This window comes from Punica granatum, chromosome 1 (assembly GCF_007655135.1).
Source record: "Punica granatum isolate Tunisia-2019 chromosome 1, ASM765513v2, whole genome shotgun sequence".
NCBI lineage: Eukaryota > Viridiplantae > Streptophyta > Magnoliopsida > Myrtales > Lythraceae > Punica > Punica granatum.
Window position 1 is genome coordinate 16279536 of NC_045127.1, and position 12906 is coordinate 16292441.

Genomic DNA, 12906 nt, shown 5'->3' on the forward strand with positions numbered 1-12906 from the left:
AGAAAAGTTCAATGAGATCACAAAGCGTCCACAAATTATTGAGTGAAGCTAGTTTTCGCTCAGTGGTCAGTGGATTGAGTCCTTGCGTTGTTTGATTCACCACCATACCTTACAAGCATTCTTCTTCTTCTCATTTTATATTTTTCTATACTTCAACTAAAACATGATCCAAAAATTACCACTAAACAAATGAACCCATCAAACAAGTCTCTCTTACCCAAGCTGTCATACTAAGCCGTGTACTGAAAATTTACTGTACTCTATAAAATTATAAGTGCAACAGTGAAAAACCAAATAAAATAAAATAAAATCCTCGTCTTATTTTTAATTTTTCGATTTTTGCCATTTCTTCTTCCTTTCATAACCATTGGCCATTCACTCAACTGGAGGGAATGGTTGAGCGGTTAATTCCTTTAACTCTCTCCCCCTCTATATGCCCTCTCTCTCTCTCTCTCTCTCTCTCTCTCTAAGTTGCGACTTGCTGATCGATAACTTGAAGAAGAAGGGTGCACACGTTAACCGAATCTCCTCCCTCTCCACTGGTGCGTACGTTAAGCCCCCCTCCCCGTTTCTGTAGAAGAAGAACGCAGAACAAGAGGAACACAGCCACAGTTCAGTCCCGTCGGCAGGTTTGCTGAACATGTAGAGAGAGAGAGAGAGAGAGAGAGAGAAGGGGGAGAGTCGTCCGTACAGTCCCTTGACACAGATCGGAATTGATGATCCATGTCGAAGATGAAGCACCTCCTGAGGAAGCTCCACATCGGCAGCGGCGGCGGCGGAGGAGCGGCCGCCCTCAGCGAGCCCCATCGCCTCGACATAGGCGACAGCCTCCGCCCCGTTCCAGTCCCCAGCCCTAGCCTGTCCCCTGGCCCGATCCCTGTCCAGCCGGTCCGGAGCTCTTCGCCGACGCCGCCTGATTCGCGCTCCGACGAATTCAGCTTCTTCGAGGAGGAGTTCCAGGTGCAGTTGGCCCTGGCGATCAGCGCTTCCTCCGCGGATCACGTGGACCCCCGTGAGGACCCTGACGAGTCCGCTCAGATCAACGCTGCCAAGCGGATTAGCCTTGGGTGCCCTGCGGCCGAGGGCGGCGGCTGCGATTCCGGTGCCCTCGTTGAGCTTCTGTCCCTCCGGTATTGGGTACGTCAGTCGATCACTAGTTGTTGCGGAATTTACTGGTGCTGAATTTGGTAGCCGACCATAAGTTACTTAAATTAGGGTTGAATCATGTTGGATTTAGAATTGCTAGATCTCTTTGAACTGATAATCTGGAAAAATACATAGTTGATATGAACACTCAAAGCCTCCATATACGTATGCCTTGTGATGGGCTGTTTTCTGGTCAACTGTCCGATTAGTGCCCCTTGATTCCGGTGTCTACAGGACTTCCGTAGTTGAGGGATGTCTCCCCACGTTCCTATGACTCGCCTTGGTAATAATGGAATTTCTTTTTGGGGAATTTCAGATGAATTTGAAGTAATAGGTTAAGGGCTGCTATTTCACCTTAATCTTTTCTCTTTAGTCCTCCTTTGTGAAAAGATGAAAATGAAGAACTGCATTGATGAAATTCCAAGTTCTGCTGGTCTAGGTATACAAAATCTGCCGAAGAATCAATTAAATGATAACATATATGAGCATACCAATCTCTCGTCTTGTATTAAAAAAAAAAATTTGAGCAAAATAAGACACTTGTGTAGTTTTTGTTTTATGTTTAGATGGAAGTGGACTGATAAATCAATTCAAGTAAATTGTAGCTGCCAGCAGTCACTATTATACAATTGTTTCATCTATAGTTCTGGGGGCTGCAATATGTGTGGAAAGTTGTTTCTTCCTGCTGTAACTCGATGAAAATTGCTCTCTTAAAGTTAACAATTACACATTGTGTTAGCTAGTTAAATGAGGAAGTTCTTCATCTAACTCAATGGTGCTTTGTGCTTCCAGCTTTGTTGGAGATTGGCATCTTTTCTGCTTTTTTGTTACATCAACTAGTAATTTGTGTCTCAATTCTGGAAGAAGCCCATCTGGCCCTAGATGTAAGCTAGATGCTAGAATTTTATCAAATCAGTTAAAATAGATTTTTAGATATATGGTTTCATATCTCGTAAACTGCAGACTATTTTGTTCCTTATATAAGGTTTCTGTTTCTGAAAAAAAATTGCTTTATTGCATGCAGAGCTACAATGTTGTAAATTATGATGAAAAAGTGATGGATGGATTTTATGATGTGCATGGTATTCAATCAAGTACGGTAGGGCAAGGAAAGATGCCTTCATTGGTGGATCTTCAAGCAGTATCCATTTCAGCTAATATTGATTATGAAGTGATATTAGTAAACCGCGTAGTTGATCCCGAGCTTCAACAGCTTGAGACGATGGCAATGGCATTGTCTGTGGAGAGCCGGGCTTCAGAGTATGGTCCTATTGTTAGTGGCTTGGTTCAGAAAGTTGCTGATATGGTTGTAAATAGGATGGGTGGACCAGTTTTTGATGCTGATGAAATGGTCAAAAGGTGGACCTTGAGAAGTTATGAGCTCCGAAATTCACTAAATAGCATTGTACTTCCTCTTGGACAACTTGATATTGGGCTTTCACGTCACAGGGCATTGCTTTTTAAGGTTCGCTCTCTCCTCCAAGCTGTTGCTTGCAATAACCAATTGCTTATTTCTGTTAACTAGATAGTACTTTTGCTTTCTCCTGACGACAACCATTTGTTGATAAAAATGGTCTCGACTTCAAGTTGAAAAAACTTTGTTAGGCTTTCTGCACATGGCGTAGCTCATGCAGGTTTTTCCTGCTTGTATGCTAGGTTCTAGCTGATAGGATTGATCTTCCCTGTAAGCTGGTGAAAGGGAGCTACTATACTGGCACTGATGAGGGAGCTGTTGACTTGATCAGAATTGAAAATGGAAGGTGACAACCTTTAACTAAGACTTTTTATTATTTTTTGTCACTGTACCAAACTGGCACCTATAGTTATCTCAGTCTAAATTGGTCTGGTAAATAACTTTGACTCTCAAGTATACTGGACCTTATTATCTTAAATATCTGATTGCATGGTCATGATTTTTCAGTCAAATTTTCTTCAATAAAAGCGATACATTGCTGTACTAGTTTCTCTGTATGCTCGTGTATGTATGGAAGGTACTTCATGCTGTTTGACATACGCCTTCATTGCTTAGTGGATCTGGAGTTTGCATAATACTTCTAGCCAAACAATGCAAAGAAACTATTCCCTGCCAGCATTTATGTTGAAACGTATGTATCAATGCATTTGTGGAGAACAAGGTCCAGGAATTGGGCATTCTTTTAAAAGAAATTTTAATGTCTATTCAATGAAAAGGTTCAGGAAGTGGAAACAAAATTATTTGATGCGATATGTATGCTGTTAGAAGCAATTCTTTGTTAGTTGTTTTTGAAAGTTTTAAAAAGTTATATTTGTTATATCATTTATTATCCATTTGCGCTATGCATTTTGCACTCTATTGAAGAGCAGCAGTATGATTTGAAGGTTCTTGTCAAGCAATCCATGACGATATCTTTGATATTTTGAATGCTGCAGTGAGTACATCATTGACCTGATGGGTGCTCCTGGCACGCTTATACCTGCTGAGGTGCCCAGCATTTATGTTCCAAATCCGGAACTCGCTATAAGGAGCTCTGCCGAGATTTCATCTGTGGTGCTTGATGGAGGAAGTCAGACTCTGCTAGGGGAAACTGATCTTGGCATTTTCCCTCGAATTGTTGGCTCAAAGCCAAGTGGACTACCTGCTATTGGTCCGAAACGAGATGAAATGAGTTGTGCTGAGAAAAATCAGACTGAGAGGTTTGAACATGAGTTTGGGAAGCTTCTTCCTTCACTTCGTATATCACATGAAAGTGAATCAAGCATTTCTGGGAAAGCAACACCTGCACAAAAGATGAAGGTGAAAAATGTTTCGAAGTATGTCATCAGTGCAGCTAGAAATCCTGAATTTGCGCAGAAGCTTCATGCTGTTTTGCTGGAGAGTGGAGCCTCGCCTCCACCTGATTTATTTTCAGATACAGATGGATCAGATTTAAGTGAATGCAAGGTTCCTAAGAACTTTTTGGCCAGAAATTTTGGAGATTATCCAGCTCAAAGTAATCCAGATAAGTTCTCCATGAGCCATGAGCAGAACTTGTATTATAATGGCATCCAGTCAATACATGATGCAAGATATTGTCGCGATTCTGAAAGTTGTGCAATTGACTTTTTGGGAAAACTCGCCAAGTTGGACACAAATGCTTCGGGTCCTTGTTATACTCTCTCTTCTGAAGCTAATAGTGAGGGGTTTGTGCTTGTTAAGCGTGGATCCAAAGAACGGATTCAGACTGATGCTCTGAGCTCAGGTATATATAGAGTCCACTTTCAGCGGCTTCGATTAGGTGTATAGATAATATTACTGATCTGCCTTGGTTGTTGCAGTTGATCCGTACCAAAGGCAAGTAGGTAATGCCACAATGAGTGGCAATGACCACTGTCTTCAAGAAAGAGCGGATAATAGCACGCAAGTATCTTGCAGTGGCGAGAATGAGAAATTAAACCCAGTCCTTGGTGATGCTGCAGAATGGGATATAAAATGGGAGGATCTGCAGATAGGTGAACGTATTGGTATTGGTAAGAGTCATATCTGTACTGTTTGTATCAGTTATTTCAGTGGGATGAAGATTAATGTGATATTATAAACTAGGCCACTTCATGGCCTTTATTTCCATGTTAAATACTTTTTGAAAAAGTTCAGGGAATAAGTTGTTGGAAAAGAGGTGAAAAATAAAAGGGAAAGGTGGCCCTCATTGGTCCTAGGGGAACTGCATGTCAAGTCAAGGAGAGTCCCCCATTGAAGTTCTTGTTTAGCTTTAATATATAGATGTCATACTGGAGTCTTTCGTATTTTATGTGAGAAGTACGTAAAAGAGACCAAATACTGGTCAATTAGTTGCTGAGAGACATTAATGTGGTGATATAGATTATGTGAACCAAGCATCTTGGAAGAGGCTTAAATGTCTGATGATGATGATGGAAGAAGAGGTGGCCCTTCTGAACAACCTGTTGTAATGGGAAATACATTTTCACATGATGTTTCAGTATTCTGTTGTAACCAGTATCTCCAATAGTTCTTGCAAGGTTGAAATTTTTAACTCTCTTGCACCTTGTCTTATTTAATTAAACAACCTGTGACAACTGTTCTGACGGATTAAAGTGTAGTTACCTCCTCTCAAATTAGAGCTATGCAAGGAAAGCTCCTTAAATGCCAAAACCTTCTCTAAGAAAGAACGAACAAACTTATGTTTCTCTAGTTCAAATGCTTGTGTCTTGTTGGTTGCTTTTGTAAATCGTTTGTAAATCGACAGACAATACATGTATATCTTTTCCTCCAAGTATTTGATTAATTTAATTTGGTTGTAATAATTACGAGTCAGTCTTCTGGTATTTGACCGACGTTGCATTCTGTTCTTACCACATGTTCAGGTTCATATGGTGAGGTTTATCGAGCAGACTGGAATGGAACTGTAAGTTACCGGTTTCTTGTTCACTTGTTAATAGAGTTTTGATTCATTTAATCATCAACTGTTAGAGTTTCGTCTTCATATGTGGGCACTTTCTTAAGGCCGATTAAGGATGCACACGTCATGCCATATCTATGCTGGTACTAAAACAATTGAACTATATATATGTAATATAGGTTTTTTGGGGCTTTTCTGCTCTTTCAGCTGCTTATTTTTTTAGCTATTGATTCTTTTTGTTTGAAGATGATGGTTAGTTGATGTTGGTTGGTAGATTGAAGTTCCTATTAGAGTTTCGGTGCTATTACAGAGTGAATGGCAAGAAATTAGTGTCTATGTCCTAACCTTCAATGTTACTTGCAATGATTTATGGCACAGGAAGTTGCTGTGAAGAAGTTCCTCGACCAAGATGTTTCAGGAGAGGCCCTGGTCCAGTTTAAATGTGAAGTGAGCAGCGCAAATCATATCTTAAAGCAATATTTGCTGTCCTCACAAGATACGATTTTACAAATATGTTGTCTGGTTTGAATTTGCAGGTTGAGATAATGTTAAGGTTAAGACACCCTAATGTTGTGCTCTTCATGGGAGCAGTCACACGTCCCCCTCATTTCTCCATATTGACAGAGTTTCTCCCGAGGTTTCTATATTTGCTTGTTGAATCATGTCCTCTGATGTATGTTTATGATGTTATAATATAATGTGTTTCAACAAGGTTGAGGTAATACTCTGTGTCATGTTTATGTAGGGGGAGTTTATACAGATTATTACACCGTCCCAATCCCCAGCTAGACAAAAAGAGGCGAATGAGGATGGCTTTTGATGTGGTATGAGCTGTCTCTGTCTCTGTCTCTGTCTCTCTCTCTCTGTGGATCAAACAGTAGATTTTCAATATGCATTGGTGTATAAAATCTTCATTTTCACAGGCTAAGGGGATGAACTACTTGCACACTAGCCATCCCACGATTGTGCATCGAGATCTGAAGTCTCCCAATCTTCTCGTGGATAAAAATTGGGTGGTTAAGGTTTGAAATTTTACAAGAAAAACAACAAACCCATTATACCTGCCCTTTATGTTTAATGGATGTGTGATACTGTACTCTTGTTCTCCAGGTATGTGATTTTGGGCTATCGCGCATGAAGCACCATACTTTCCTGTCTTCGAAGTCCACTGCTGGAACAGTAAGTAGTCAAAGTCCAATAATGTTACTGCAATCCACTAATTTACTTCACATAGTAGCCCCTCACTGAGTAAGTTTTTGGTGTTTGTCACCAAATAGCCTGAGTGGATGGCACCGGAAGTTCTAAGGAATGAACCAGCCAATGAAAAGTGAGTTATTCTTAACATTCCTTAAATCTGTTTTCAGCTTTTGTATGATTTCTTCTTTTATTCTCTCTTGTGAGTCGTGGGTTTATGCTTAATTGAATTGCTATACGACACGTATCTTGCAGGTGTGATGTTTATAGCTTTGGTGTGATATTATGGGAGTTGGCTACCATGTGTATCCCATGGAAAGGATTGAACCCAATGCAGGTGGTTGGAGCTGTTGGATTCCAAAATAGGCGCCTCGAGATCCCCGAAGAGGTTGATCCGACAGTAGCACAAATAATACATGAATGCTGGGAAACGTAAGTCGTCAGTAATTCCAAGTTTTTAACCAGCGGCTTTTAGATATTTTCACAAATGATGAACGAAGTACTATTTGACCAATGAGAGTAGGAAGATTGTCCTAAGTCACCAGGTTAGGTCCGGCTATTCGTTTTCACTACTCTAACCTACCAAACAAAGTAATGTTGAATTACCGGTGATGCTATCACCACAAGAGACCCTTCAGCTGTGTTTTGGTTCAGAGGAACTGAAGCATTCGGGAAAGGAATAATGACCATGTAAAAGTCAGCCCATCTTATTTGGCAATTCCATTCTATGCCTTCCCCCACGAGTAAAAGCTGAATAGTGTTTATAATTGAGTTATTGTGTGGTTGCACAAAATTGACCATGAAAACAGGAGACGAGTAAGCTTTCTGAAAGGAACTTGCTTGAATTAGCAAATAGACTTGAGACATGAAAGGACATGGCATGCTTTCATGCTTTTATTTGTTTTGATTGATTTCGCGTTGTTTTCGGGTGAGCATTTTACTGTCTGAAACGTCTAATAGTCAACGAGATTGAACTTTTGCAGGGATCCACACCTAAGGCCTTCCTTCACCCAGCTCATGTACCGTCTAAGGCGTCTTCAACATCTGGTTGTGGACCCCATTAACCCTGGATCGGAAGCTAAAGCCTCGTAAAAATTGATTGAGGCGCTGTATACCCTGTAATAATAGTTGGACACCAGGGTCCCCGCTCAAAGAGCTGGAGGCTGCAACCGTTTCTTCTACCTCCTTTTTTTTTTCCCCCCTCCAAGAAGGATCCACAACTCGAAAGTCGAGTTAATTCTTCGATCGGAGTTGAGTGTTGGAGCTCATTCAAATTGGGGGCTCGGCACCGAAAAGGAATTTGAACTCAGAACAAGGGATGGGCAGAGACTTCCTCCAAGGGCTCTGAGGGATTGGGAGTTCAGTCGTTTACTTGTAAGAAACTGCAGAAAAAGGAACACACAAAAATAGAGAGAGAGAGAGAGAAGAAAGGAAAAAAAAAAAAAAGACTGATTTTTAACTTTAAGATGTATTATTATTATTCATGCGGCATCGAATTGGGCAAGTGTAAACATTCGACGTCCGCATGCTTTCCTGTTCCTGTGCAATTGAAAAAAGGGAAAAGAAATTTGTTGATATTGCCTAATTCTTTCTTCATAATCACGCCAAAGTCGGATCTCTTTGTTTTTTAATCCTTTGTGTTGCTTCGCGGAGATAGGAGAGCCAACTGCACGGCAGCTGCCCTGAAAGTCGCTCGGTAAGCACGCGAGATCCGTGTTTAATGCGTGCTTCAAACAAGCCCCATCACAATTTCGTCGACCATGCTCCAGAGATTTAGTCATACCCGACTAACTTCAAAACGTACATATGCTTAGATTGTTTTCCTTCACGTCCCATTATGTTTGTTCGAATGCGAGTTCATTAATGAAGACCCAAGTTTGAGTACCTTAGATTTTTTGGCATGTTTTTTAATCGGTTGTAAACCTTGTTAATCTTCTTTTCCCATGACTCGGAAGAACGTTTACTGTAAATACGCACAGGGTTAAAATAGACAATTCTATGATACATTTGTTTTCAATGTATTATTATATGTATGATATATTTATTTCTCAATGGACGAGATTTAATTTTTAAATTTCAAAAGTGAAAATTCAACAAATTTTAGAAGGGTTGAAAATTTAAATGTATGGTACATATTTTTCTAACTACATGTATCATAAGATCAATCCGAAGATTATTTCATTATTTAATTGTTAAAAGTGACTTCTTAGCAACTAAAATTGATTAATTAGTTGCTAATGAATTACTTTGTTGCAGTGGTTCTCTAGCTTAATTGCTGGGCATAAAAAAATTTGGCATTTCTATCTATTAATAGGCTTCCAACGCACTGTACTACTTAGAAAAACCATTGCTCGACAGTGATTTATTGTACTCTCCTGACATTAGAAGTATCGGGATTGAATTCTTGGATGTGAGATTTTTTGCGCCATTAATATATTTTATATAATTTTCTTATTAGATTTATAAGTCTCCTTTTAAATTTTGGACCCTATTCCACTCTTTGGCAAATGCTTTTTTATCTCAATTGCTATGCATTATACATAGAAAGATTATGCAACATATTGATGTGTATATATATTGGATCTAGCAATATACATAATATATGTAGTCCGAATTATCAGCTTACCTGGTCTGACTCTAAGCTCAAATATATATACTTCAATTGGAAGCCAAAGGATGTAAGCCAGACTAGATCAAAATAAATACGTAATTTTACTGATTGACTGAAGTAAAGTATACACTTTTGGATGACTGAGACTGACTAACCGAAAAAATTCCTCGTGGTTTATACAAATAATGTCTATTTTTCCGGTAACATACAAAAATAATTTTTTTGGCCACATCAACAGGAGGCTATAAGTGGACCTCAAAAAAAAAAAAAGAGCTATAAGACTGACATTGAGACTTGCACATAACATACCACAACTTGAACATTATCCCAAAAAGCGAAACAGCTGATCTCAATCAATTCGATAGACAGCCATCTCAATATAATTAATTAAGCTTACTGCATATCGAGCGAATTTCACCCTGCTTCCCGGTCAGTGGCTTTATATTTCCCATCTTGACCATCGACTTAGCAAAATCTGCCCAGAATAATTTCGGGTTGTACTTGTAGTTTTTCACTAGTTGATCAGTCGAGACACCGCCAAACAATGCCTGATCGGAGTGCAGAAGCCCCTTGTGATTCAGCAAGTTAGCAAAGTATGACACGTCAAAACAGACTGGGGTGGAGTCCAGCCCGGCTAGGTTCGTGTCCCCATTCCCAGCAGTTCTTGGGCAGATATTCTTAAGCTGATCTGCGAACTTGGGGTCGATGTTGGATTCATTGTAGACCCTGTTCCTGAAAACAAAGCACTGAGCAAACCCTAGGGCATGGCCACCGGAGAGAGCAACGAGGTCCTTAACATTGAGCCCTTGCTTGTTGAAGGAGTTTATCAGTTGTGGGAGGTCCATGTTCGGCCGAGGAATGTCGTTGTTGGCTATGTCTAAGTACGCTCTTGTCGAGTCCCTTCTGCCGAGGGGCACTTGCCACCATGGCCCTCCAAGCTACACATCACATACGAGTATTGGCAAGTTCATTGTTAATTAGTCTCAACATAAAGAATGCATTTAATGTACACCTTCTACAGATATAAAAGGAGCACGGTTCTTACTGCGACGACCGAATCCCTAGCTGCAACAGCCAAGATGTCTGCACAAGAGACCACGGAGCGGCCGCAAACTTTGTCCACCTCCTTCTTAATCTGGTCAATCACTTCAAATCCTCTCACAGATCTCACATTAGGTCCGGCATTTCTTTTGCTACTGGGAGTGGATTCATCGAGGAGAATGGAGGCATCACAACCCTGAACATTTAAAATCAGATATGAAGTCATCGCCTCCAACACCGCTAGTACATACCAAAAATGGAAAGATTTTCAAAGCTTCATACATTTACGAAACAGTCGTGAAAATGTAAGCGGAGGATGGAGCCACCCATTCGGCGCTCCTTCTGCACAGCATCCTCGACTACACGTTTTATAGTAGGCAAAGCTGCGGGGCAACCGTTTGCATAGTAATCGTATCTTAGTGAAGTGGAGAGGACTGTCGTTGCAGAAATGAGGAAAACAAACGCGAGGAGGACGTTCAAAACACCAGATGCCATTGATTTGCCTTAGGACAAATTTGGGAACGATTTAATTAGGTTGCTAGATATGGACTGATAGTTTGAGGTTCTTGAGTTTGAGATCAAGGCAATCAGCTATTTATAGTATTGCCAAAAAAGTTGAATGCTGGGGTTTTCGTGCGTGATGATACGCGGGAATTGATTGGACTTGGCCAAGGAGACCATGTCTAGATAACTTACAATAAACATATTAGCTCAACAAAATTTTATAAGCAAATGCTTGCCTTAGAAACAATTTGAATTAGTCGTACAGGTTAGTTAGAGTCATTGGACTAATCTATTGCTTCATCTTCGATGAAACTTCTTTTATGTACTATTGTAACTTATAATTCATAGTTAACCATAGATAAGCAGATGTAAATACATAATATCTTTATGAGATAATGTGTTAAAAAAAATTACTTAGTCTAATTTGATGTACATGCGTTTTCGAAAATTTGTGCTCTCAACTTACCCAAATTGTTAAGAAAAATTAATGTTTCGTTAGTTTGAGCGCGACATCACCCACGTATAATTTTGGAATACACTCCATTGCAAAACTTTGGTATGACTAAGAAGTTTAAAATTGGCCCCAAAGTTTACCCAAGTAAAAAAGCAGATTATATAATTACTCAATCAATCAATTGTAAATACTAAACTAAAATCTTAGGACATGAGGACCAACTTGAGTTAGATCAAATGGTTCGACGCTTATTTTCCTTAAATAAGATTTCATATTTGAGTCTTGTTAATGGAAATAACCTATGATATGAGAGTTTTACCTATTAGTAGGTCGACCCGGTTCGAACTGAATTAGTGGTATCTATTGAGTTTTCAAAATATTGGGGTATTCAAGTGGTTTGATGCTCGTTTTCCTTAAATAAGGTTTCGTATTCGAGTCTTGTTAATAGAGAAGATTTATTATGAGAGAGCTTCACATCTTAATGGATCGCCCCGGCTCGAATTGGATTAGTGGGACTCCGTCGAGCTTTCGGTTGTTAGGGTGTACACCAAAAAACCTTAGGACACGAGGGAATTGATTGGCCCGAAGCTACATTTGGATAAGTGACATATATGATATTAATCCTCGGAGCATATATATTTAAATGAGTAATTTCCACAAACATTTTGGGAAGTCTTTCATTTCGGGGTCAACCATTATTCGAGTTCCTGCAATTAATATTTACGCGGATTTGTGCAAGTTATCAATAATGACCGGCACGGGATCATATAAATTTTACAAACAAATTTTAACTTTATCAATTATATGACCGTTTGGTTTCACAAATAAATTTTAACTTTAATTTTAACTTTATTGCACTTAACTCCACTTATCTTCAATTCAACAACACAATCACTACTTTTTCTCAAGTATTCATTACTTTTTCTACAATTTAACAATACAATCATTACTTTCTCTCAACTATTCATCACTTTTTCACACTTTTTCTCATAATTCAACAACACAATCATTACAACCCAATTAAAATCAAAACTCAACTTTACTTAACTCTAAAACCAAACACAACATTCTCAGTTGGAAGGGTTATAGGATAACAAGAGAGTTCGTATGCGTTTGGTAACAAAATCAAATTTGATTTAATTTGATTTAGTTTAATTTGAGGATATGAAGATAAAAGTAGTTGGGAAAAGTATGTAGAGAATTTGAAGAAGAAGATAAAAAAGTAATAATTGTGTTGTTGAATTAAGGAAAAAGTCTTGAATAGTTTAGATAAATTAGTATTAAAAAATTAATTGTAATAATAGATAAAAAAAAGTGTGAGAAAAAATTTGAAAAAAAAGATAAAAAAAGTAATAATTGTGTTGTTGAATTGAGGGAAAAGTGTGGTTAAGTTATGTTAATTTTAATTTTGTAAATAAACAAGCTAAATATTTTTGAGGTAGGCGTCTAATGTATATTTAGATTTTCTCATTTATTTACAAATAATTAAAATGATAAAATATACAAACGCTTGCTCGGCGTGCAGGGTACATCACTAATATTCCGGTAATAATTCGTACTAATTACCTTACTTGATAATCTCA

At 38.9% G+C, this 12906-nt stretch overlaps 2 protein-coding genes across 2 annotated transcripts; one reads left to right on the forward strand and one right to left on the reverse strand.

Moving 5' to 3' along the window:
* Window positions 1–394: 394 nt before the first annotated feature.
* LOC116210516 (probable serine/threonine-protein kinase SIS8) lies at window positions 395–8298 on the forward strand. Its single transcript, XM_031544404.1, has 14 exons — window positions 395–1137; window positions 2171–2611; window positions 2803–2906; window positions 3556–4364; window positions 4441–4632; window positions 5485–5525; window positions 5898–5966; window positions 6056–6156; window positions 6265–6343; window positions 6443–6541; window positions 6630–6698; window positions 6797–6846; window positions 6969–7145; window positions 7697–8298. Exons 1-14 carry the CDS (start codon window positions 724–726, stop codon window positions 7803–7805), a joined length of 2754 nt encoding a protein of 917 aa, XP_031400264.1. The 5' UTR covers window positions 395–723; the 3' UTR covers window positions 7806–8298.
* A 1094-nt stretch (window positions 8299–9392) lies between these two features.
* LOC116198547 (peroxidase P7-like) lies at window positions 9393–10938 on the reverse strand. The gene is made up of 3 exons (XM_031528719.1): window positions 10648–10938; window positions 10370–10561; window positions 9393–10262 (listed from the first exon to the last, which is right to left on the reverse strand). Exons 1-3 carry the CDS (start codon window positions 10858–10860, stop codon window positions 9708–9710), a joined length of 960 nt encoding a protein of 319 aa, XP_031384579.1. The 5' UTR covers window positions 10861–10938; the 3' UTR covers window positions 9393–9707.
* Window positions 10939–12906: the final 1968 nt, after the last annotated feature.

Bases quoted from the DNA above. Each gene is read 5' to 3' on its own strand.
- LOC116198547 (XM_031528719.1), bottom strand. From the start codon at position 10,860: ATGGCATCTGGTGTTTTGAACGTCCTCCTCGCGTTTGTTTTCCTCATT. The intron at 10,562-10,647 runs GTATGAAGCTTT...TTAAATGTTCAG, and splicing joins TTCACGACTGTTTCGTAAAT to GGTTGTGATGCCTCCATTCT. The intron at 10,263-10,369 runs GTAAGAACCGTG...TGTGATGTGTAG, and splicing joins CTAGGGATTCGGTCGTCGCA to CTTGGAGGGCCATGGTGGCA.
- LOC116210516 (XM_031544404.1), top strand. From the start codon at position 724: ATGTCGAAGATGAAGCACCTCCTGAGGAAGCTCCACATCGGCAGCGGC. The intron at 5,526-5,897 runs GTAAGTTACCGG...TTTATGGCACAG, and splicing joins GAGCAGACTGGAATGGAACT to GAAGTTGCTGTGAAGAAGTT. The intron at 5,967-6,055 runs GTGAGCAGCGCA...TTGAATTTGCAG, and splicing joins TGGTCCAGTTTAAATGTGAA to GTTGAGATAATGTTAAGGTT.